The 27,094-nt window shown below is 38.6% G+C and overlaps 1 protein-coding gene and 1 long non-coding RNA gene across 2 annotated transcripts; one reads left to right on the top strand and one right to left on the bottom strand.

The window, feature by feature from the left end:
* On the top strand, positions 1-27,094 carry LOC109263556 (uncharacterized). The gene is made up of 3 exons (XR_002078272.2): positions 1-323; positions 24,660-24,714; positions 26,984-27,094. It is a non-coding gene; the product is annotated as an uncharacterized LOC109263556 (long non-coding RNA).
* On the bottom strand, positions 11,918-14,610 carry LOC109263553 (lithostathine-like). The gene is made up of 6 exons (XM_053890876.1): positions 14,482-14,610; positions 14,230-14,317; positions 13,556-13,674; positions 13,212-13,349; positions 12,486-12,612; positions 11,918-12,202 (listed from the first exon to the last, which is right to left on the bottom strand). Exons 1-6 carry the CDS (start codon positions 14,593-14,595, stop codon positions 12,135-12,137), a joined length of 654 nt encoding a protein of 217 aa, XP_053746851.1. The 5' UTR covers positions 14,596-14,610; the 3' UTR covers positions 11,918-12,134.

Raw genomic sequence — 27,094 nt, 5'->3', positions numbered from 1 at the left:
AAGCAAAGTACCCAATAGCTTTTGTTCAGTAGGGAACTAGTTTTCTACCTGAGAGAATCTGTAGGTTTGCATACATCTTAGAAACTTGGCAGTTGGATGTGGATGCATTTAGATCTGGGAGAGAATAAATAGACTGTGTCAAATTTGAAACACTTCCAATTACTGCTTGTTTCCTGTCAGAGGACAGCTTATTTGGAGTCCAATGGTGTCGAGAGCTGTCAGCTTGAAGCTAGCAAGATTTGGATACCAGCTGTTCTCACTTCATACCAAGATCCAGAGAGTGGCTAGGATCTTCTGATGAGATCTCCCACATGTCTTTGTTGGTGAGCATTCCTGAGTTTTTCTCAAGAGAGATCTGGCATTGCTGAGATGGAAGAACAGATGGAATGTATGGTCTGCAAAGCTCAGATTACGTTGGCAGATGGGGGTGGAGAGGTGTTGAGGGTGCCAGGAATCTAAGTGGTGACATACCACATTTAGTAAGCTGCCAGCATGCGCATATTTTGTTTAATTAGCAGTTTTTGTAAGTCACAAGCATATGCTTTGTCACTTCTTGTTGTTTTAATGGTAAGCTATTATGTTCTTTAGTGAAATCTTATGTCTTCTGAGTGAGTTTTGCTTATGATCAGTAACTTAGCACCATATGCCATGCCCAGAACCTTCCTGCACATACCCTAGCCCTCCCTCTACCACCCTGCCCCTCACTATCCTGCAAATAGGCATTGTGAGGAGATACAGAGGAAAGGTAGATGCAGATTCTGCTGTGAGCTCTGTAATGGGAATGGAGTAGGAAAATAGGCCAGAAACGGCTCTGAAACAAAAGAATCCAATGCATATCCGGAACTAGGGACAAGCCCTGTTAAATTCCAATTAGAAAGGCAGTGGAAGAGGCTGCAAGGGAGTGGGTAGCAAAGACTTAAAAAATCTGACAGCCAAATCCACACAGGGACAGGGAGCACACTAAGGGTGTAACTAGCAAGAATAGAACCTGGTGCTGAAATGAAAAGTTTCTGAAGTAGGGGCTATCTGTCTGTGCCCTCAGACTGACAGGATCTCACCAATCAATATGTGACCATCAGATGAGGTAGCAATGCCTAGTTCACTAATACCGAAGCTCTCACCCTACTTGACTCTGTGGAACCCAAGTTTTATAATGTCCCCACTTTGTGTCATTCTGGGAATTCTCAGGGGATGCCTGCATGTTCCACAGAACCCTACTGGCATTGCTTGCCTCTTCAGTCAACGATTTCCATCTGCATCACTTACATTTTCTGTTTATTCTTCCGGGGGCCCTCTCTAGCAAATCTGGACCAGCTTCTTTCAAGTTGTTACTGGTATCTACTGTGTGGCTTAATGGCAATCATAAGCAGAGAAATTTCTTTCAGTGTCCTCAGTTATAGCTGGGACCAGGCTATGTTTTTTAAAAGACTTTATTAGCAGATGAGGAAAGTTAACAACTAAAGGTTGTATCCTACAAGCCTGGATCATAGCTCATCCCCAGAGGATACTTCCTTGCCTGGTCTGCAGTCTGATGCCCTGAGCTAGGGGCCAGTTTATCTAACTCAAATGTACTTTAGAACAGTACTTCTAAAATTTTAATGTGCATTTAAGTCACTTGGGAATCTTGTTTAAATGCACATTATGATTCAATTGGTTGGAGGTGGGGCATAAGGTTCTACATTTCTACCAAGCTCCAGGGTATTACTGAAGACCATATTTAGAATACCAAGGCCTAGAGCATGCCCTTCTTGCTCAAACTTAAGGTCGTGTAGTAAGAGACCTAGGAAGGGGAAGGAAATTCTTCTCCTTTAAGGCTAAGGTCTGCTACTACTTATTTCCTTTATTAGGTCCACTCTTACCTGGGACAGTTGACAATAGCTGCCCCATCTCTACCTTAAGGAGATTCACAATACAATAACATAGAAAATCATGACATATCCCAGCATTATTCATTATTAACTTACTCAGACATGAAACATCCATTCCTTGATTTTGGCTGTGCTTAGCCAAGATCAAGCTAGTCTTTGGTCACTTCTAACTTAAAGTGAAGATCAGCTTATGACATTCTTGGACAAACTTGTTGAACAAAACACCCTCCCATCCTCACTCCTTTACATATGGACAAGAATAATAAATGCACATAGGATAATCAAACCAACCATCCATAACAGACACACATCTCCAAAAAAAAAATGTCCAGAAAATATAACCACTACAACATACATTCCATTTGAGCGCAAGTCGGGGAGCAGCAGAGAGAGAGAGAGAGAGAGAGAGAGAGAGAGAGAGGGAGACACAGAATCTGAAGCAGATCCCAGGCTCCAAGCTGAGCTGTCAGCACAGAGCCTGACACGAGGCCTGAATCCACAAACCATGTGATGATGACCTGAACCAAAGTTGGACTATTAACTGACTGAGTCATTCAAGTACCCCAATTCAGTTCTAGTTTAAAATATTTGAATTCAAGTTCAACAATGGCGAGCTGTTTTAATTTGCATAAAGAATATACCCAAGTTGGTCCTTCTTTTAAAAAAATAACCACATGCCTTAAAGTTGTATTCATGTTTGCCTTTATATTATGCTAGGAAATTGACTGTATTACTTATCCCCTGTGATATAATACATTATCCCAAACATAGTAACCTAAAAGCAAACACTTATTATTTCATAGTTTCTGTGAGTCAGATCCAGATTGCTGACCTACAAGCTATGAAATTAGTGAGTTTCTCACTAGGCAACATCAAGGGTTGCAAACTCAATGGAAGGCTTGGCAGGAAAAAGATTAGATTTCACACTCACATGATTATTGGAAGGATTCATTTTCTCATGGGCTGCTGGAGTGAGACCACAGTTCCTTGCTCGTTGCTAGCTGTAGGCTTCCTTCAGTTCCTTGCCATGTAGGTTCCAAGTTTATCTCCATGTAGGCAACTCACAACATGGCAGCTTTCCTCATCAGAGTGGTTGACTGAGAGCGCAAGAGAGAAAGAATGCAAGTAAGAGAGAAGTCACAGTTATTTGTTACCTGATCATGGAACTCTATCCCATCATCTTTGTTATATTCTGTTGGTAAATGGCAGGTCACCAGGGCCATCCCACCTGCAGGAGAAGGGATTAAACACAGGGTGTCAATACCAGGAAGCAGGGATCATTGGAGGACATCTCAGTAGATGTCAACCATTTGAAAATATCAGTTTTCTGACTATTGATCAAGTTAAAAAAATAAGAATCATAAGTCAGTAACTTCAACTGATTTCTTCATCTCATCATTACCTGAAAACACCTAACATTAACTATCTTTATGGGTAACTGCTCCCTTGCCTGCTACTCCCCTTCAGGGCAGAACTCTGAGGAATGAAGTAAAAGTGTTAAACAGTCAGTATTACAGTCCCTTCCAACACTAGCATTCTAGGGTATTTTTGACATAATTTCTAGTATACTAGATATTATAGGGGCTCTGTAGTTTGTTGACTTGACTTTAGTTAGCTGAGAATTATAAAGACAATATGGTAACAAGATAAAAAGGAAACACAGGATTAGCTTAAAAGAATATAGGATAATTTCATGCATGTCAATTTTAATGTAATGGGATGCCCCCCTACAATTTCTACTGTCCTTTTCTGATAATTATCACTTGACATAATTAAAATTGCTAATGAACAAAAATCCCTTTGTCTGTACTATGACTTCTTCTCTAATACCTCAGCATGTCTTCCTACAGAATCCTTCCTTTTCTTCCATTCAGCCTCTTGAGTGAATAATTGAGGGCATTCAGAAGACAGAAGAAGAGAACTTTATAAAGGCATTTCTGTTCTTTCCCTTCTCTCAGGATGCATATATCCCTGGAAAGATTATTATTTTTCTCTATTTATGCCATATTGTTCCTTAACCATCTCTCATAGAAAATATTTTCCTATTTTTCTTTAAAAGGAAAAACTTTTCTAACACTTCTGAGGAACACAGTATGGATTTGAGTAAGGAAAAGATAGATGACAAGGTTTTACATGCCAAAAAAAGTACTTTATAGATGCTTCCCTTTCACTGAATTGAGGACTGGAGAATCTCAGAGGTGAGAAGAGCAAGCACTTAGGATTTCCAAATGAGATTGAGCTAGGGTGGGGTCACCAGGGTCTTCAGAAATTTTTCAGCCAGCTCAAAACATTACTAAGGTCAGAGTTATAAGTAAGGGTTTTCTTAGTTTTCCCTCTTCTGAAAATTTTAGGCTAAAGTGATACTACAACTTTGTCAAGGGGAGGAACATAAATGCTGACACAAGAGTTTATCCTTGCCTGGGGTGACCACCAGTAGAGAAAGAAGAAGAGGTCCAATCCATCTCCTAACTGTTCAAGCATTCAAGGTTAAAGGACTGAGTGTATAGTGGAAGGAAGATGAATCCTAGAGGCTGTGGGGTGCTTTCATGGCCACAGAAATCCTGGGTTTGAGGCATAGCTTTTTGATTATAGGCAAATTACTCAAGCTCCCTGAGCCTTGTTTTGCTCATCTGTGCAATGTTTTAATACCCGACAGACTTTTTGTTCATTTTAAATGGGATGAGATACACAAAGCTCAATAAGTTGTAAGCATTACTGAGTAGTTGATTATGAGTGAGAACATATGATATCCTCATGTTTACTATTTATGTCATAAAGACTACTGAGTTTACATTTTCTACATGTTCTACTGAATTATTCTTTCATTTATTCTCTCAAAATCTATTGACATGTACTAGGTAACTGGCAATATTTTAGGGCAATGTTTCTAAACAGCAGCAATTTGACATTTTGGGGCATCTAAGTCTTTGTTGTAGAGGGCAACACTGTGCATTGCAGTATGTTTAGCAACATCCTGACTTTAACCCACTAGATGCCAGGAGGAATACCTCCCCCCACCACCACCACTGTTGTGGCAATGAAGAAACCCTAGAGACTGCCAAATGTCCTCAGAGTTGCAAATTGGCTACATTTGAAAACCACCATTCTAAATGGGATAGAAAAGTGATTACCTACAGAAGTCAAGCAGGTGAGTAGATAGTTGATTTCAAAGGCTAGTGAAGGTGATGCAAAGGAGATCCACAATTGGGACTAAAATAAAGTGAGTGAAAATCAAGAAAATAGATAAAATTACCTTTTGAAAAATGTACAAAATAAAAGAATAAGTTCACTATGGATGAAATCCTGAGGAATACTACCAATAAAAGACTGCTAGAGGTCTTTCCAAATCCATTCTCCCACTGTCCCATGGTAATAAAATTATAGCTGTTTTCATGCCCATCATGCCAGAGACCACATTTTCCAGCATCTGTAGCTCCATGGCTGACTGACTGAGTTTAGGCTCTGGGAGAGGAGGAGAGGAGAGGTGATGTGCACAACTGCTGGGTCATTTCTAACTTAGAGGTAAGTTGGCTGGCTCAGGATGCCACTCTTCTCCCTCCCACTAGCTGAAATGTAGACAGAGCTGTGTCTCTGCTTCAGTTAAGCAGACAAGAACAATTCAATTAGACGCCTCAGCAAGAAGATGAAAAAGCTGGGATCCAAAATCTGATATGAGAGGCAAATAAACTTATGTTGTGTTTAATATTTTGTATCTGTATTTTGGCATCTAAATGAACATACACACATTTAAGGATTAGATAGAGTTCAAGTGTTTATATAGGAGTTGGAGACTTACAGATGTGAAGATCCAGAAAAGTGTGGTGTTAAAAAAGTCAAGGAAGTTAGAGGTCTTCAGGAAGGAAAAAGTGATTAACAGTACCACAGAGGTAAGTCTGGTTACATGAGGGATAGAAAAATAATTATACAAATGCTGGCTCACTGAATACTTTGGTGGTATCAGGAGAGTTCAGAACACAGCACAGTTCGGCAACAGTGAATCTCTAACACATTAAGAGTAAAATGGAGATATGAAATAGAACATGGTTACACAGGCAACACTTAAAAAAATTAGGTAAGGTGAGGAATTAAATATGAAGGAGCTTGGGGAGACAAAAGGCTGATAGCTCAGAGCCTGGAGCCTGCTTCGGATTCTGTGTTTCCTTCTCTCTCTGCTCCTCCCCCGCTCTCGCTTGCTCTCTCTCTCTCTCTGTCTCAAAACATAAACATCAAAAATAAAATTAAAAAAAAGAAAGGGTTAATTTGAAAAATGTTTGTAGTCTGAAATAATTACAGATTCATAAGAATGTGCAAAGAAGCATACAAGTGGTTCCAGAACCCTTTACCAGCCTCTTCCAGTGTTAAATCTTGCATAACTGGAGTATTGATACCAGGAAACTGACAGCACAATCTAGATAACTTATTCAAATTTTACCATTTATACATATACTTAGTGTGTGTGTGTGTGTGTGTGTGTAGCTGTATCACACACTTTTTTATCACATGTGTTTCTTTTTGTAATCATCACTACAATCAAGACACTTCGCTGTACCATAAGACTGGAATTTAGCACACGAAAAATTTCTCAACTTCATTATTAGAGAAAGGCAGATTAAAATCACAATGAGATATCACTTTATACCTATCTAAATGACTAAAATTAGAAAGGCTGACCATACTGAGAATGTAAAACAACTGGAAATCTTATGCACCACTGGTGTTGATGTAAATGATAAAATCAATTTAGAAAATGTGTGGCTGTTCTTAAAAACTTAAATATATGCCTAGTATTCAGTGCAGCTATTCCACTCCTAGATATTTACCCAAGATAAGTGGAAAGGATTTATCTGTACATAAACCTGTATACTAACGTTCACAGTAGTTTTATTTATAATAGATAAAAACTGAAAATCACTTAAATGTTCACCAACAGAATAGACAAATTATGTCATATCCACACAATAGAATATCACTCAACAATAGAATATCACTCAACAATGAAAGTAAATGAAGTATGGATACATGCAATAATATAAGTGAATTTCAAAATGATTATGCTGAATATAAGAAACCAGAGAGAAAAGTATATAATGTATCATTCCATTAATATAAGATTCTAGGAAATGCAAATTTAACTTATCTATAGTGTCAGAAAACAGATCAGTGGTTGCCTTGGTTTGAGGGATTGGAGAAGCTGAAGGTAAGAGGTGGGCTTGGCAGAGGAGGTCTTTAGTGGTGACGAGTATGGTTATTATTGGATTTTGATGATTTAATGGGTGTATATGTATGTCAAAACATCAATTATATTTTGAATATATACTGCAATTTACTGCATCTCAAATACACCTTGATGAACTATAAAGATCAAAACAAATAAAATATAAAGGTTTTTCATTAGATCAAAGATTCATCGGGTGGCTCAGTCAGTTAAGCTTCTGAAACTTGACTTTGGCTCATGGTTCATGAATTCAAGCCCCACATTGGGCTCTGCACCATCTGCTTGGGATTCTCTCTTTCTCCCTCTCTCTCTGTCCCTCCCTTGCTGGTGCACGCTCTCTTTCTCTCTCAAAATAAATAAATAAACTTAAAAGAAAAAAGAGATTCATTGGGAGCCTGGAGCCCCAGGTTTGTACAACAAGAAGGAACCAGGAAAGTCTAATAGCTAAAACTACAGGCAAGACCATACAGTTAGAAAAATTTGATGATGAAACTCCATGTGAGTCATAACCATTGAACCCTCACTGCTGTTTCTGCAGAACCCCAAGCTCCATAGCCTTTGTGAATAATCTCTAATTGTTTCTTTTTGCACTACTACCTGGCTAAGGTATCCTATTGTCATGCTTTGAACATACCCCCTAACCTCCAGAGAACTATCTACCACCTTTAGATATCTGCCACGTTTGCCTCTATAATGGGAGCTGTGACTCTGCTCTCACCATGAACCATATCAAGGGGACATTCTTCAACACACGGGAAGCATTCTCACTCTGAGTAGCCAAGAGAAGACAAAACCACAAATGACTCACAGTTTCTGATGGTATAAGGAGCCCTTGAGTCCCAGCTCTCTCTGTCTTACTTCTGTGTCCAGCATTCTGTATATATATTCCTGGCTTTCTATTAATTAGGGACACAATGAACTACCCAATCCTGAATCTTCCGCTATTTATATTCTGTCCATTTTCACTTGCAAGATTTGTTTCTTCTGTTCCCAGGGATGTGTAGCAGACATTTCATCTTAGAGGATGTAGGAATAAACCTGTTTTCCCCCCTTTCCCTAATGTCTTTTTTCTAACCCTCTCTGGGGAAGCAGCCAGATCATTCTTATTTATTATCTTCCCAGTACTACACTCTCTGCTAGGCCACCTCTCCCCCTAGTGGTACTTCATTTAATTCTCCTATGGTTAGCTAAAAGCCTATGCTTCAGACTAGCATTCAAAATGTTGACTGCTATTTACAGTATGAAGTATATTTTATATTCCAATGCTTTTCACACACACACACATACACACACACACACACACACACACACACACACACATATATGTAACGAATCAAAATTTCAAACAGTATTAAACATTTTTGCGCAATATCCTGCAGAATTTTCTATTTTACTCTCCTCTCTTTTAAGAAAATATATTTGTATTACCCACTAAATTGATTTAATGACTTCGAATGACTGTAAGTTGCAATCCCTGCTTTGAAAAAACAGTACTTTTGACTATTATTAAAACTGAATTCAACTTATGATCTATTAATAGGTATTTCTCCCAAATATAGATACACAAACAGGCACACAGAAACGTGTGACCAAATAAATGCCTGATGAGCTGACAACCCTATGACTTTATTTTCATACATTTGCATAGAAATACTTGGAAAAGCCATGCAGTAAAGAAACCTACTTAACTCTGTATACTTTAGAACTTCCTAAGGAGTATTTCCAAAATGTATACACACAACAAAATTGTTGTCCATGAGTAGCTCACGAAATGAGTATTGCAAGGAAAGCAATTTTAGAGAATTCTGTTTTAGACATGTGGGAGAAATCTATAAATAAATCCATGTTTTAAATATACACATAAATTGCAGAGATCTACATGGTTGATGTGCTATGGTACCCTGGAGGTGCACTTGAAAAACTACTTAAGAAGAATGGACAAAGGTGGTTTGGTGGTAGGAGGTTTGGAGGTGGAAAGGGAAGAACTCTGTTAAAACTCAAGGGATGAGGGGTGCCTGGGTGGCTCAGTCGGTTGAGCTTCCGAGTTCGGCTCAGGTCCTGATCTCACAGTCTGTGAGTTCGAGCCCCGCGTCGGGCTCTGTGCTGATAGCTCAGAGCCTGGAGCCTGCTTCAGATTCTGTGTCTCCCTGTCTCCCTCTCTCTCTGACCCTCCTCCATTCATGGTCTGTCTCTGTCTCAAAAATAAACAAACATTAAAAAAAATTAAAAAATAAATTACAAAAAAAACTAAAGGGATGAATCGCCAAGTTACATTCAGATATATTAGGAAACAGGGTGCCTCAGTTCACCTAACTCTTATCCAGATGTTCTTTGTAGGTGCTATTTCTATCAAATTGTTTTGCCTCTTGAACTCTAGATGAGAGTAAAGTCCATGACAGAAACACCATCAAGAGGCCCAGGAGCCTGTGGTGATGTGCTGATCCAAATGGGAAGGTTTTGTCCAATTCATTGGCTTACAATGACTGGCAGAAATCCACATCATGACAGGTTATTCACAGTCCTCAAAACAAACAGGAATTGGGTAAATACAATGAAAGCAGTAAGCACAATAGCCAGCTGACAACTACTGAAAGTCTGGAAGACAGTCCAAGAACAGAGGCAGGTATGGTACCTGTGGCAATGTGTGAGTACCCAAAGAATAAGATTCAATCAGAAAACAGGCCAAGGTCAGAACAAAACAATGAGACAATTAAGTCATGTTTATTGCAGCAAACTTCTGTTGGAGTGCCTTCCTGCCCCCCTTCACTAAAAACTGGGTCACATCCACAGATCCTACTTAAGAGGTGAGTTAGGCTCCCATAGTAACACTACATGACTCAAATTCTTTCCCTCAGCTGACTAGACTGAGGTGAATACCCAGTCTTAGCTGGAATAATCAGATATTCTCCTGAAAACAAATTTGTTTACTGAAAATGTACTTAAAGTTTTGAATCCCTGGAGTGAAAAGTTTGGTACCTTGAGTTATCCTAAGGGCAAGGAAACTGATTGGCTAAAAGAAATCGCACCCAGTGAAATAAAATAGAGAAAAGGAAGAAGAAATTAACCTCATTTCCTAACTTTATTTTTCCCTTTCCTAGTCCTTCAGCTATCTTCCCTAATCTTGGTGCACTGAGATAAATCCACATACTTCCCAAAACCTCCCCCTTTGCTTGAGTGAGTTAGAATGCATGTCAGCAGCTTATATCCAAATAGTCTACACTGAGTCAGCCTAACAGAAGCCTATGTGTGTCTCAGGCAAGGCACTTACAAGCTGTCAGCAACCCAGTTGGACTCTGAAAGAAGAAATTATGGGGAATTCAGATATTGGATATAACAAAAAGTTTTTTGCATACATGTTAGGCATCCAGGACTCCAACACAAATTGGAGAACCCACACCTTCTTCCCTGGTGTAGGAGTAATTTTTAGTGAAAGAAAATAAGAGATTATTTATTACTATTTATTATTATTATCATTGTTGTTGTTATTATTAGGAGAGAGAAGCATTTTTTATCAACTGCATTGGAACTACCCAGAGGGCATTATATTATGGAAGGTTCAGTGGGAGAGAAGAGATAGAGAGAGAAGAGATAAAAACTGCCTGCCTACCTTTGTTCTAGACTTCTAGATACAAAAGTTCATAAGAGTTCACTAGAAGAAATAAATTTATGATTATTCAGGATATAAATGGTTATGAATACAGACTATGAATTTAGCAACAAAGCCTCCGTGATTAGTATTTTAGGAACTCAAGCATGGCTCTAGGTGTAGTAGACAATATTGACTGACTTGACAAAAGCCATTATTTTTAAATTCTGAAAAAAAAATCTGATCTTGGGGGTGCCTACGTGGCTCAGTCAGCTTCCGACTTAGGCTCACGTCATGATCTGGTGGTTCATGAGTTCAAGCCTTGCACTGGGCTCTGTGCTGACAGCTCAGATCTCGAAGCCTGGAGCCTGCTTGGGATTCTGTGTCTCCCTCTCTCTCTGCCCCTCCCCTGCTCGCATGCTGTCTCTCTCTCCCTCAAAGTAAATAAACATTAAAAAAAAAAAAAAATCAGGACCACCTGGGTGGCTCAGTCAGTTAAGTGTCCAACGTTGGCTGAGGTTATGATCTCACAGCTCGTGGGTTTGAGCCCTGCTTCGGGCTCTGTGCTGACAGCTCAGAGCCTAGAGACTGCTTCAGATTCTGTGTCTCCCTCTCTGCCTCTCTGTCCTCTACTCGTGTTCTATCTCTCTCTGTCCCTCAAAAATAAATAAAAAGGTTAAAAAAAATTTTTTTAATCTGATTTTGTATGGAAGGCAATTAAGTCCAGTCCCAGGAGATGAATCCCAATTGGTCACCACAAATTATCGCAATTTCAAACATTTTTCTGGTGGTTAGTTTAAGAATAGAACTGTTTTAAGGAAGAGAGTGACAACTTCTAATGCTCTACCTGTAAGCACTATAATCATAAACCCATTCATTTTTCAATGTATTTTATAAAAGTCAGGGTCCAAGGAAGATTGTAAATTAAAGAAAAAAAATATCAATGATAGCAAATGATTACAGATGTGCTCTTCTAAGATCTTCAGATACCACTAAGGCTGTTAGTATTACAAATAGGAGGAATGTGTAATAGAATGTGTAGGTGAGTAATGTCTTTTTCTATAAACAACACAAAGGTACATGAACAGGGACTATATACTGATCATAAACACACTGGTGGGGATGTACATTTAAGCATTTTCCCTGGGGGAATAAATAACATTGGACAGAGGCAAGACCTAGAACTCCTCCCATACCCATTGTTCTTAATATTCTTGCTATGAGATAGGAGCACAAAAACACACAACATGGAATGAAGTATTTATTATTGCTCTCTGCAATCTCAGGCCATGTAATACACAAAAAGAACATAAAGTTAAATGAATAGGGAGGAGAAATGATCAGAAGGAAGGGTCAGGTTAGAGCGTAGGGGGAGACTATTCCTTTCCAGGGTAGGTTTTCACACTTGGTCATATGTCCATGATGAGCTGCACACAAAACTCAGGCTCCTGACGTCCCACCAGACCTAGTCCTTGAACTTGCAGATATAAGGTAGCATCGCACCGCAGTTATAATCTCTCCATTTCAGATATCCTAGAGAGACAGAGGAGCTCAGGTAGATGTGGCTGGTGGAGCTCATGAACCCAAGGTACAGGCAGCCCAGATTCTGGCGTAGGATTCACAGCCTCTCCCTCATCCTCAGCAGTGTCCTACTCCGGGGGAATGGGACTCAAAGAAAGGAGAGATGAGAAGGGGTGGGAGAAGATAAACCAACCCTACATTTTCTTGCTCAAGGGGATTCTCTGACGGTCACACTGAGAAATAGGGAAAAAGAGGATGGAGAGGTCTGGCAGAAAGGAGCTCCTCTGTTACTTACCTGTGCTTGCTGACAGACTCCCACAGTAGCCGGGGTTTGGGTTAGTGGAGGGGTGTCTCTCCCAGGCAAGGTAATTCAGCACATCCGTGCTACTCCACTCCCATCCACCTGCATTGGGCTCATAGCCCTAGAGAGGATGGAGTCTAGTGAGGTTGAATGGCCATTAAAGGGCTCCTTGCAGGAACCCCTCCCCAGCATCATGGAATTTGGTCTGCTCCTCTAGATGCTGCCTGCGAGCCAAAGCTCTCCTCTGGGAGACTCCTCCTAACTCCTTGCTCTTATTGACAAATCCTGAAGCCCATAAACACAAAGACCAATAGACCCATTCAGAGTAACCTGTCACTGACTGAACAGCAACGAGTGATGCATATGTGATTAGCTTCTGAACCTCAAAGACAGTGTCTGTTCCATAGAGCAAAAATGGATCCTCTCTTCATTTAGGAATCACTCTGCACAATATGTGTAGACTCTGTGAAGCTCAGAGAACTGAATTACATGGCCTCACGTGCAAATTAAGAAGCAGATTAACTTCAGCAGAGGCAAGAGACTTCCACAGAACTCAGCTGTTCAGCTGGCCACAAGGTCCTCCCTTTTCCCCTAATATCCTCCTGTATCTCTGAGCTCCAAGGCTCTCTAGGGCATTTACTGGGCAGACACAGGGGACAGGGAGTGGGCTCGGGTGGCAATAGCAGCTTGAGAGGTTATAGAGAGAAGATGTATTCATACCTCTGTGGGATCATGGAGCCCCATCCAGATGTTTGAGTAAGTGTTCGCACTGTTCTGTACTAGGGAGGCCACAAAGGATGCCTCAGCCCCACTGAGCACAGACACGAGGTGTCCCGAGGGTCTCTTCTGGCAGGCCATCTGTGTGGGGAAGGGAGAGACTCAGGGGAGGCCTGAGACATCACTGGGAGACGGGCAGTGCAGGGGTAGGGGAGAAGAGGTATACACGCAAAAGATGAGGATACTCACCGTCACCCCCAAGGAACTCTGGGAAATGGACCCCCCCACCCACCAGGTCTCCAGTGTACTTTCCCTTAAAACCCCGACCTGCAAATCCAAGTACTCACATCTGCGTTCATCCAGGATTTTGGTGTCATAAACAAGGCATAGCAGTGGGAGGCATAGGCCTTGGAGCCTTTGGGACACCTGATCCGTGGAGTGGGCACTTCCTTGGGCGAGTCTTCACCTAGGATGGAAGGACACAAAAGAGAGAGAAGAGGTGAATAGGAGACTGGGGATCAGGGTGGGAGGTGACCTAGAGGAACATCTATGGGGTCAGTGCTTTGGGAAGTGATGCCAAAGTCCTGACTGCCTCTCACCACTGCCAACACTTTCAGGATTTCTTGTTCTTGAACCAGCCCCACGAAATGAGGAAACCTCTCCTTTCCTTTCATCTTTCCCATTTACAGTCCAACCCTTCCCCGCTCTAGGATACATATTCTTGCCCTGGGTCCTCATTTTCCTTCCCCTTATTTAATTTCTGTCCCTTCACACTTTCCTCTTTCGCCGACCAACATAAATGAGAGTGCACTGACAAGAAGCAAAGGACCTCCTTGCGGTGCTAGTGGACCACTGTGATGCCTGCCACCCCTGGTTACCCTGAAGGATGGTGTGGTGATGGACGAGTTACAGGCCATTTCATGGTGTGGGGATATATGTCACCAGTACCACGAGAGTCTTCCTTCTCCTCTTGGCCCTGAGCATTCGCAAGGACCCAGTGTTAGAGGCAGAGAAATCTCACCTTGGACCTGAGACAGGAGCATCAGGCAGGAGAACAGCATCCAGGACATACTGGGGAGGTCCGTGTGAGGCCGCATCATGTCTGTGACCTGAGGAAGCAATCAGATTTCACTAAGAGAAGTGTGATCAGAGAGAGGACATATAGAGATCCTTGTCTTTCCTTTGTTAGTCTCCTAGGAATAAGTTCATCTTAGTGACATCCATCCCCTTGTATAGCTCTGGAAAGAACTAGAAAATCTGTACATGCTCCTACCCCATGAGACCTCCCAAGCCTGCCTGTGCTGAGTCTCAGAGCTCCTGTATCTGACAGAGATCCTCCTGTATCTTCCCCCAAATATGTACAGTATAGCCCTTGCCATGGTCTCATCTTCTGTCAGCTTCCACTCACCTGTCTTGCAGGGATTTGCAGTGGTTTGTCTTGTCATAGAAGACTGTGCTTTTATAAGAAAATTAGAAGGAGGGGCACTCAAATGAATAACCGGAATGTGGAACCAGAACAAGGGTCATGGGGAAGGGCTTGGCCTGTATTCCAGGAGATTCCCGCCATGGGGAGAAGTGTCTTCCCAGTAAAGCCTGGGAATTGCCACAGATGTTGCCTCTTTCCTGTTAACACGCCAGCACTTTCCCCAAGAACAGGTGAAGTTTGAACTTTCCCTGTTCTTTGCCAAATACTTTGTTCTGAAAAACTTAAGGCAGGGGAGGCAGCCCTACGGCAGAAATTCTGATGTACATAGCTTAGAAAATATAGTAGCATTGGATAGTTAAGGAAAATGTCCAGAGTGTATTTGATTAATCAGTCAAAAATTCATTCCTGTAAGCATATATATGAATTTTTTTAATTTGGCCAGTAAGAGTAAAAACTTTGTCCAGTAAAAAAACAAACAAACAAAAAAAAACTAGTAAGTATAAATCGGTGGGTATAGGAATTGGAAGTGCTGGTGAGTGCCAAGTATTGGGAAAAGAAAGTTGAGGGAAAAGAAAGAATTGAAACCAAGAACACGAACAGGAACAAGTTCAGAGCTGCTTCCTCAATATTATGGCAAGGTGTGAAGGAAGCGTGGAGCGATAGTGTCTAAGTCAGAAGGAAAGCCGGGTTCATAAGGAACAGCAGGTAGACTTGCCATCTAGCTGTCTCTGTGTAGGAAGACTGAGAAATAGTTCCTCAGTTTAGTTCTGTACTCAGAAGGTAGGTACTCTGTAGGTAATCTGATACATCAAAGTAGCATTTCCATTGTGAGTTCCAGACCCACGGGTGTCTTCAAGACCCTTTCAGAGGGACTGTGAAGTTGTAATTTTCATAACAATACTAAAATGGTATTTGCCTTTTTTACTGTGCTGACATTTGCATTGATGGAGCAAAGGCAATGGTGGTTAAAAGTTCTGGTGACATGGCATTAATCAAGGCAATGGCATCAACCTGTATCCTTCATTTCCAGGCATTTACAAGAAACAAAAAAGACATTCACTTAAAACTATCCTTGAGGAATTTGATAGAACAGTAAATACATTTAATTTTAGTAATTGCAAACCTTGAATACATTGCTCTTACTATTTTGTGTGACTAAATGGGAATCTGCGTGCTAAACTATAATGGTTGTCTTGAAGAAAAGCATTTGTAACATGGAGTTTTACTCCACGTTTTCATGGAACACAAGTCTTGAAAAACGGACTAGCAGAAAAACTTTAGTTATATGCATATGGGCATATTGTTGATATTTTTTCAAATATGATAAAAACAAGTTAGTAAATATTTTTAAAATATCTGTTTTAATACGTAGTATTATAAATAGTAAATCATATGAATAAAAACTCTTTGGAATCCAATAATTTTTAGAATGTAAAAGTATCCTAAGATCAGAACAATTTGAGAACTTCTGATTAACATTAAGCTATCAATTTCTAGAAAATCTGGACCCAGATTTCACGTTACAACACAGGGATACAATCTCTAGTCTAGAAACTCTACAGGACAAATGATTCCATATTCTTAAACATGGAATTTAAGAAAATAATGCAATATAACACACTTAAGTTTTAAGAGATGTTCCAATCAAATATAATGTATGAACTATGTTTAAATCCTAATTTGAACAAATCGAATGGGAAAAATAATTATTAGACATCTGACTAAAAGTGAACATTGAAAATGTTATGTGATTATATTGCTTTTAGGTGTGATTATGGAATTATAATTATATTATTTAAGTGTTCTCATCATTTAGAGATACATAAAATACTTAACAGACGAAATAAGTTGTTCAAAATTTACTTAAAAATAATGCAGTGTGACGGGTTTCTGGGTAACTCAGTCCATTAAGCATCTCTTGATTTCAGCTCAGGTCATGATCTCCTGATTTGTGAGTTCAAGCCCTGCATCAAGCTCTGCACTGACAGCACAGAGCCTTTTTGGGATTCTCTCTCCCTCTCTCTGACCCTCCCCTGCTTGCTCTCTCTCTGTTTCTCTCAAAACAAATAAATAAACTTTAAAAGATGCACAATAATCCAGTGTAATTGAAATATAGGTGAAATGAGAGCCCATGAGGTGAAGGTATCATTGCTTGGTGGTAGATACAGAGGTTCATGGTATTATTCTCTTTGGTATAAAAATTCGTTTTTTTAAATGTTTTTATTTGGTTCTTTTTTTTTTTTTTTTTGACAGACAGAGACAGAGTGTGAGCAGGGAGGTGCAGAGAGAGAAGGAGACACAGGATCCGAAGCAGGCTCTAGGTTCTGAGCTGTCAGCACAGAGCCCGACATGGGGCTGGAACCCATGAACTGAAAGATCATGACCTGAGCTGAAGTCACAAACTTAACTGGCTGACCCACCCAGGTGCCCCTGGTATAAAAATTCTTAACAAAGAAGGGATAGATAGTAATTCCTTAAGATGATAAAGAAACCTACAGGGATTCAAAAATAAGACAATGGAACCATTTCCTTAAAAATCAGGAGAAAAAACATTCTATATTCCCTGATTATATTCAACAATACCATGTTATAAAAAGTACCCTGATGGGTGCCTGGGTGGCTCAGAGTCAGTTGAAGGGCTGAACATACAACTCTCTGTTTCAGCTCAGGTCATGATCTCATGGACTGGAGCCCTGCACTGGGCTGTGCACTGACAGCACAGAGCCTGCATAGGATTCTCTCTCTCCCTCTTGATCTGCCCCTCCCCTCTGTATGCTCTCTCTCTCCCTCTTGAAATAAATAAACATCAAAAAAGTACACTTGGAAAGGATAAGGAATATTTAAACATGCAGGAGAACAAGGGGAATTATTATTTGTGTACATGATATATTTTCTCCATAGAAAACCCCAAAGAATCTCCAAACTGTTAGAATCAATGAGAGAATTTATCAAGCAAGAAAGAAATCAACATATAATTTCCGATTGAATTGTATTCCAGTAACAGAGTTAGAAAAGGTATTTTTAAGAAAGATATCCTACCAAGAAATATATCCAATAAAAAGCAGTGAAGAAGACCTAAATATATGGAGAAATCTATCATGTTTATAAAGAGAAACAATCAATACCCTAAAGATGCTTTGTCTATCTGTATTGATTAATGGAGGTGCAATTATAATACTAACAGGATATTCTTGGTAATTTGATAAACTAATATAAACATAGTCAACAAATTTCTGAATAAAAACAATGAGATTAGTAATTTTGTTTGACGATACATGAGTGAGTTTGAGCTCCAATTCTGTGTCTCTCTTTCTCCCTGCCCCCCCCAAAAATAAATAAACATAAAAAAATTAAATTTGTTTGACCATACATGAGGACTTTTTACTATAAAGTATTATGTGGGAATAGCAAATTTGACCAGGAATAGAAGAGAGGGCCTAAAAATATAATTATGATTAATGGAAACTGTAAATATAAACAGATCATTGCTGATCAGTAACAGAGGATGGGCTAAATGATTTCAGTTAATTGGTTATCCATATGAACCAAAGTAATTAGAATCTATCTCTTAAAACACGAAAATAAAACGACAACCCCCCATTCCAAGAAAAAAAAATCAAGAGAATTGATGACTTAAATACAAAAAACCAAAAATGTAAAGTTATATAGGAGATAATTTAAAAACAATATTTTTGACTTTGGGTTTGGAATGTATTTCTTAACACAAAAAGCACACATTATTAAATATTGCTAAATATGACCACCTTAAAATAAAATACAAAATTAAAGTAAATGTATAAACGTGAATGAGAAAGAATGCCTCAGACACATAATTGACACAAGTGATATCTGGAGTATGTTAATAACATTAAAAATCAACAAGAACAAGAATAATCCATTAATTAGAAAAGTGACAAAACATGAGCATGGATTTCACTAAAGAAGAAGCAAAGTAAACAATACATATATGACACTATGTCAACTTCATTAGCAATGAGTGACATTCAAATTAAATTTAAATTTAAATTATAAAAATAAATTAAACAAATTAAAATAAAATAAAACATAATACACCTGCTAGATTGCCAAAAAAGAAAGTTTTATTTCCCAAAATTTTGGTGAAGATTTGAAGCAATGAGTCCTCTGTATTTTTGATAGATGGTGGTATAAATTCATAGAAGCTCTTGGGAAAACTGGCATTGTCTTATATTCTGATTCTTAATCATTCAACTCCTAGGATTTTACAACTTTAATATGCATGCCAAGTGGTATATCCAGGAATGTTCATAGCATCCTTATTTACAATGGCAAAAAAACAAAAAACAAGCCAAATGTCCATTAACAGAGTTGGATATTTTGTGGTTTAAATAAGAAAAATAAAACATTACAGCAGTAAAAATGAGGGAATCACAGTTACAAGCATCAGTAAGGTTAATATCAAAGATATAATATTGATGAAAAATATCAAAATATAATATAGAAGATTATATAATGTATAATTTCATTTTTTTAAAGGCCCAAAACAAAATAAGACAATAATATATCATTTAGGTATATGTATATGCGTAATAAAGTTATACTAAGTAGGGGAATGGTAAATTCGTAATTCCAAACTGTTACATCTAAATCAAGGGAGAAAAAAATTAGTAGAATATGGATACAGGAAGATTAAAATATGTTAGTAGTTATATATATTTTAAATTAGTAGGTATATATATTTATATATTTTAAATGTACTTGAACTTTAAAAAAATATTTTTAATCATATACATGTTATATATATTGTCTTCTACACATAAAATATATAATAGAAATTAAAGATAAAATACTTAATTTTAATTGAACTAAGTAATGTAGGGAGACTAGAAATAATTTCAAATGGCCTTTAAATTATTGGAGTTAGCTCATAGAAATCAATCTAAAACAACTGTTGAACTTCAGATAAAGGTTCATGAAGATATTGGCCAGTCTACATTCATTTGAAGGCTTCACTAGGGTTGAAATATCCACTTCCAAGATGACTCCACTAACATGCTAAATTTGTGCTGGCCATTGGCAGGAGGGCTCATTTCCTCATCACATGGATCTTTCCATAAGGCTTTCAGAGTATCCTTTCAGCATGGTAATTGGCTTCCTCCAGCATGAGTGACCCAAGGAAGAACAAAGCAAAAACTTCAATGCCATTTAAAACAGCTTCAGACATTGCACATGGTCATTTCTGCAATATCTTATTGGTTCACAGTGGGTCACCCCTCTCCAATATGGTATGGAATTACACAAGAGCATAAATACTAGGAATCAGGGTTCATTGGGCGCTACCTTAATAGCCTGTTATCAGAGTTGGAATCTGATACTTTATCAGTCACAAGCCAAAAATCATGTGTAAGGGGCCTGGTACTTTTTTTTCCCCAGGAGACTCTTATGAATCTATGTAACATGTATAATTTGTACATGAGAGGAGGAATTTCACTCAATTCCATCCAGCGCCTTCAAACTCCAACTAAACTTGGATGTATTACTAGTCTACTAGTCTCACTAGTAGAAGAGACTAGTAGAAGATAGAATGCTTATTTCCTATCATCTAAAGAGTCTGATCCCTAGGGCCCTAGCTAGCCAACATGTTCAATTATAAACTGAATTTATCATCATTCTCTTGTTTAAAATCTTTAAACTATTTCTTCATTACATACTCTTGTGATTACCTCTTACTGCATAGCAACTATCCCAAAGTTAGTGGCTTAAACAACTTACTATTTTTTCTCATGAATCTGTGAGTTAATTGGGTTTACTTATGCAGTTCTCCCTTGGGCTTTCTCATGCGGATAATAGCTGGAGCTGAAGTCATATGAAGGATCATATGGAACAGACTCCAAATGTGATCACACAGATGGATGGTAATCGATGCTGACTGTTGGTCAAGAACTCAGTCAGGGCTGTTAACTAGAGTGTCAATACAGGGTCTTTTTGTGTGAGACTTGGACTTCTTATAGCATGGAAATTTCAGAATAGTAGGACTTATGTCACTGTTGGCTATGGATCCCAGAGGGCAAAGCAGAAGCTGTCAGTCCTCTTAGACCTAAGTTGAGCAATGCCATTATACAATTTCTACCATACTCTATAGGTCAAGCATGAGTTTATATTCCCCAGCATTAAGAACATTAAACATTCAGTAATGTTTACTGAATAAATTAATATATTAATGCATAATAATTTTTATAGTTATCACAACTGCATTTAATTTCATAATGCTTTATGGTTTAGAATACTTTATTTCTCCCATTATTGTCTTATTTTGAGTAGACGTCTTTATATTCCCCTCCTTGGATCTGTGTTTCTCAATTTTCCAATGAGGATGTTGGACAAAGAGCTCTCTGGGGGACATTCTACAATTCTATTGTTGGCTGGAACGCTGGAATATCATGAGTATGGGGCAAGAGAGCCTCTGGAAAATAGAGTTATTGTTCCCATATTAAAATATCAGATAATCTTTGGGAAGGCCATCTTCATATATTATTCCCTCAGAACAAGATTCCATCTTATTCCATTTCTGAGCAAGCTTTGTGAGGAGTACACTAGCATGAAACCAGTCTGGAAATGAAGCCATCACAGAGAATTTTCACTCTATTGTTTAGTATCAGCTATTAGAAACAACTTATTTCCAAAATGAAAACATGCATTCACTTAGCTGTCTGTTCATATTTGCATTAATATAAATAACTATCACATAGTATTTTAAGTTAAATAATTGTATTCAAATTACAATAATTTATTAAGTTCTGTGAGCTCAGAATCTATGAGGCTTCAGAAGAAAGAACACTTTGCTTAAAGTACTTAAAATTGCTACTGGCATATATGTGAAAAATTACCAGGGGAGAATCTGATCACTAGAAGGACACATTTTTTTCACAAAGTCTTTCAAAAATTAGTAAAACTTGATGGTGCTGTTTCTAATTCTTCTTTGTTCTAGGAATTAATTTGAGTCCAGTAAAGATAGCAATTTGGGTTATGACAAAGAGCAGAATAGGGACCACAGGTCAATGCAGAAATATATTCTATGGAGGAGAGTGTTCTGAAGGTTTATTTTTAGAGACCAGTTTACTAAAAGAAAAGAAATATCAAAAGCAGAAGGAAAATAGATAATCTGAAATCCCTCAAGGTAGGTGATCTTGTGGATTAGCTAGAGTTAAGAACCTGGAGTAAAGAAAGCTTTTGCTCCTTATGCCTCATGTTTCATGGTCTGAATTGAGTTTAAAGAGGAAAGGAATTTCATAAAAAATTCTACTCAAAGCACAATGAATGATATCCAAGACTTTCCTTTTTTCACACATCCTCCCTCCTTTTTATGTTTCATAGATCAATCTTAGTTGCTTATGAGAGAAAAAGAAAACATCAATAATATTCCATTGTAATCAAAAGAAAGATCAAGAGGGCAGAAGCAATATGGAGACACCAACCAGAGGATTAGATAGAGATGGACTTCTAGGTAAGGGAGGTAAATAACCAGACACCCCAAACTAAGTTGTAGGCAGAAAAGGAACGGCATGTCTCAAAGCTGGGATTGATCTAAAACAACTGGGAATGTCAGATAAAGAAACACTCGTAAGACAAATTCACATGGACAGTGCTCTCAGGATATGGTAAGAAGTACCAGTCCCAGCCCTCAGGAAGTACTTGGAATGAGGTGACTCAACCAGAGTAGGGAACCTTGGGTGTATGTAGTAGGGGAAAATGTGAGTTTGGGATTCCCAGTAGGATTTCTAGGCTTGAAATTTTCTGAGAGAATATGGATGCTTTAAGGTTATTGTACTCTCTTTCCTACTCATGATTTTTCCTTGGGCCTCAAGATACTCATTCCCATGTACGTTTCCAGATAATGGGCTAGTGGAAGGGAAATCAGTGAGGCATAGTGCCTCACTATTTAGGCTCCCAGGGAAAACAAACCCACCTCATGGGGTTTTGGTGGGAATTAAAATAATGTCTGGATATCTTTAAGCATGGTGCCTAGCACATATTATCACATAATCAGTGGCAGCTAACAATTTTATCTTCAGTGTCTGGTAGTGCCATAATAGATGCCCAATAATTTTCAGTGGAATGGCATAAATGCATAACTATGATCTACAGATGGAGGTTTCAGAGAAGTGACTCCTCTGAATCATTTCATAGCTTAGCTATTAGTTGCAACCATTTTGATCTATTCTTTAACCTTTAACAATGTTCTCTTGAGAACTTCAGGAGAGCAATGTTTGTCCAGCCTTCTTCATTCTCTATATATCCTTAAATACAATGAACTAATATTTATTTTAAAAAAGTATTCAGATGTTATTAATTCAAGAGAGCACTTTACTCATAAATTCATTGTTATCAGAGAACTGCCAGACTAATTTGTGCAGGAACTCATCTAATAATAGCTACTATTTTTTTCAGCATTAATTTTGTGTCTGGCATTGTGCTAAGAGTTCTACATAAATTATCCTATATCATATTCATATCATCATTATGAAAGAGCTATGTTTTCCTTCATTTTTCACATAAGAAAACAAAACTTTGGAGAGGTTAAACAATTTGGTTATGGTTTCCCAAAAGTAACAGAATGGGGATTAAAACCCAAACATCAAAGCTATGCTTTTAATCACCATTACACACATCTTGTGGAGGGAAAAGATGTTGTTTTTCTATAAAAAAGAAAAAGAAAATAGAGCACTGGCCTTTGCTGTAAGGCCATTAACTTCTGCACCACGAGACAGGAAATATTTTTCCTAAGATGTTCAATTTACTATTGGGATGGACCTGACATTTAGAAGACCAGAAAATCAGGCATTGAGGAGATTGAATACACCAGGGAAATTCTGTGACCAACAGCCATGTGTGATTACTTGTTAAGCTACATTAACCTAATGGACACTAAGAAAAAGAATGTGTTCAGTAGAGTTATCAGATTGTCTTTACTTACTTAAAATACAAAACCATCAATCCTTATTTCTAGAAAAGAACTGATATTGTTCCTGCTCACCCTGTAAATCACCCAAATGCTGAGAATTCCAATTTCCCTTTATGTCGACATTTGTCTAAAATCCCAATACCACCCGTATTTTCTTTTTTTTTTTTTTTTAATTTTTTTTCAACGTTTTTTATTTATTTTTGCGACAGAGAGAGACAGAGCATGAACGGGGGAGGGGCAGAGAGAGAGGGAGACACAGAATCTGAAACAGGCTCCAGGCTCCGAGCCATCAGCCCAGAGCCTGACGCGGGGCTCGAACTCACGGACCGCGAGATCGTGACCTGGCTGAAGTTGGACGCTTAACCGACTGCGCCACCCAGGCGCCCCATATTTTCAATAAATCCTCAAAACCACCCTGTATGTTAGGCATGACAGATGTTAATTAATTATTTCCACATTACAATGAACAATTCAGGAACAGAGAAGGAGCCTGATTCAGTCTGTGACACAGCACATTAGTGACCAAGTCAGGATGAGAACTTAATTCTACTCCTGAGTTCATTCTTCTTGACACTAGACCCTGCACTATATTTTAACTAAAATTCTTCAGACACTCATCAGCAATGAGCTAAATTCTGAAAAAGATCCAATTAATTGCTCTTTGACATGATAGGTTTTTGAAAGGTTTCACCTCAGCTGATGGATTCATTAATTTCAGAACATCTTATTTGCTTTCCGCTAATGGAATTTTCAGAAGGTGATTGGTTGGTTACCTTTTCTAAGCCTCATGCAGAGTTTAAATGTCATTCTATACAAAGATATTTACTGCATGGAATACTAGTCTAATTAATTTTTGATTGCAACTAGGAATTGTTCCATGTCATTCTTGTCATTAAGTTGCACTGTGAGTCTTAATAATGTCACTGGGATTTATTGGGTAAGTATAGGTGCTAACATATGTGAATTTAGGTACACATATGTGCAAACATCAGTTGAGAAAGGTTGTCTTGCTTTACGAAAATTAAGACATGTGTTTCAAGATTTTTTCAGGTGGTAACTTTTTCTACAATTGTTCTGGTTTTAGGTAATACAAGAGCTTGATTGCAGTATATTCCGGGAAATCCTTCTGGACTGGGAAGGTATGATAATCAACATGGCTAAAGAGTACAGAGAAAACTTTTTAAGAGAACAGCTCTTCCAAATCCAGGACAGCAAATCCAAGGAATGGGTACAAACAGAAGTCCATTAGACACAGCTTTCTTCATCTTAGGGGATGGATTGAGGATAAATGTTAAGCCCTGGGAGCTGAAGTAGTTTTAGGCCTCAGAATTTGGAAGATCTGAGGCTATACAAGGAAATATTAGGAGTATTAGGGAAAGGTATCGTCAGTCATAAAGAATAGATATTCAAAACTGAACTATGAGCCCCTGCTGAGCTCAGGTGCAAATAATGAAATGAAGGCTGAAACCCAGGCAAACTGAATAGCCTAATGGTTTGTGGGAAAGTAATTTTTCTCAAGGGTAACCTGAGGATTTACTCCACAGTCGGTAGCTTCTAGGCTGGAAGAGTAAATTCAAATTCTATAAGATAGTGGGAAGATCTATGAGAACAGTGGCTACCTTTGTTAGGACTGGTTCTGTGTCTGAGATGGATGAAACCAGTGCGGAGAAATGATATTTTCACCAAGCCATGTTTTCTCCAGCTTCAGGCACTCGACACAGGTTCATCTTTCCTTATGAAACACTCATCTGCTCCTTCCTTCATATTTTCCCCAGATTATTCCTAATAATCACTTAGGTTCTGGCTTAAACATCAGTTCTTCAGGAAGAGTGTTCCTGAGGTCCTGTCTAGATAAGGTTCTTCTGCTACATGTTCCCATAACATACTAACTGTCTGCACTTTATTGCAATTATTTTTCTATTTTCCCCTCTAGGCTTTAGGCTCAGTAAAGGAAAAGACTTCAGTTTCTTGTTTACTGCTGTCTTCATCCTTAGCATTGGGTCTGGCCTGAATCTCAGCCAACTAAGACTTACAAGTTAAAGACCCAGGCCATATGACTGTATTGTTGGAGCTGAGGCTAAAATCCAGGTTTCCTGACTTATAATCCATTGGTATTCAGTATAGATAGAAAGAATTTTCCAATAGAAGATTTGGTGTTATTAGTCTAATACACCATTTGGCTTGTTTAGATCATCAGTGAATTTACTCTTAATGTGTTTGGTGTCAATTGTCCATTCCTGAGAAAGAGTGTTCTCATGACCCATTCTAATCCACAGGTATGATACAATAATCTAGTGATTAATGATATAAAGATGATTTGAGAAAACTATGATGTAACCATGGATAAACAGATGATATTAACATTATTTTTTTCAAAGTGCTCTGCATCTCAAGTTTCATCTTGCTTTCTAATGAGATCAGTTGGACTGAAATCCCACAAACTGATGTCCAAACAACTCGTGACTCACTCAAAGTCAGCAGCAGAGCTGAAACTGGCGTCTAATACCCTCAAAACAAATTTTCCTATATAAACTTTTAGTGATGCTCATTGTGGTGAACATTTATATTTTTCTATTAAATGAACAGGTGGACAGCTCTACGTACTCTATTTTATTAAGAGGAAAGACCAGTAGGAACTTGAATCCTTGGATGTTTGTTCCTTAGTGCACTACGGCTTAGTATATATGGTTTGAGGAAAGTCAAGGATTTGACTTTGTAGCCCACCAGCTGTTCATAAATGCAAGCACTCAACTTTCAGGGGGTGAGCATAACTCAGTAAGACATTATATTTACCGGGGATATGAGTCACAGTTCAGCACTACTAATGGGGACTAAAGAGTGGTCAGGGACATTGCTTTCAAATGGAGAAGGCAGCAGGAAAAGCTCCAAGTGTTTGAATTATTTAGCAGAACATGCTTACCTTGGTGTTGGCTTAAGCTCAAGACAAAAGCAGAGATCTTTGAACCAGTGATTATAACCATTAATCACCCCTCTCCCCACCATAACCAATGTCTCATGATACCCTAAAATGGATTTTAATCCTCTCACAGGGGGAATGGTTGGTGGCAACTAAGTAGTTTTGTCCCTGTGGTTATACACTTTATATATGCTTTAGATAAAGTGTTAAGGTCCTTTCTTTCACCTCATAAAATCAGAATGCAACAAGCAAGGCAACCATGGAGCTGTTATTTAACAGCATATTTACTAAATTTCTCCCAGTAGCAAGTGATCGTCATGGATGTGGTGCTATTTTCTGAGGGAACATCAGGTTCTATCCATAGTGAAGTTTTGAAGAAGAGTGAAAAACTGAGAGTTTCAGGTCAGAAACAGTATCCACCTGAACATTCACAGTTTCTGGATACGTGAACAAAGTCAAGTAACTTAACTTCTCTGCATCTCTTTTCTCAGTGATAAAATGGAGACAAATCTCAGATTCTTCTGAGGATCAAAGAGAAACACTGACTTTCTCCGCACTGCACGAGGGTAATGAGGCTGGTGTAGTCTTTGGATCCAGTCATC

Source organism: Panthera pardus, unplaced genomic scaffold (genome assembly GCF_024362965.1).
Source record: "Panthera pardus isolate Hobbes unplaced genomic scaffold, ASM2436296v1 HiC_scaffold_25, whole genome shotgun sequence".
NCBI classification, from domain to species: domain Eukaryota; kingdom Metazoa; phylum Chordata; class Mammalia; order Carnivora; family Felidae; genus Panthera; species Panthera pardus.
Note: the sequence above shows the minus strand (reverse complement) of the source record. Positions and strands in the feature narration are given on the sequence as shown.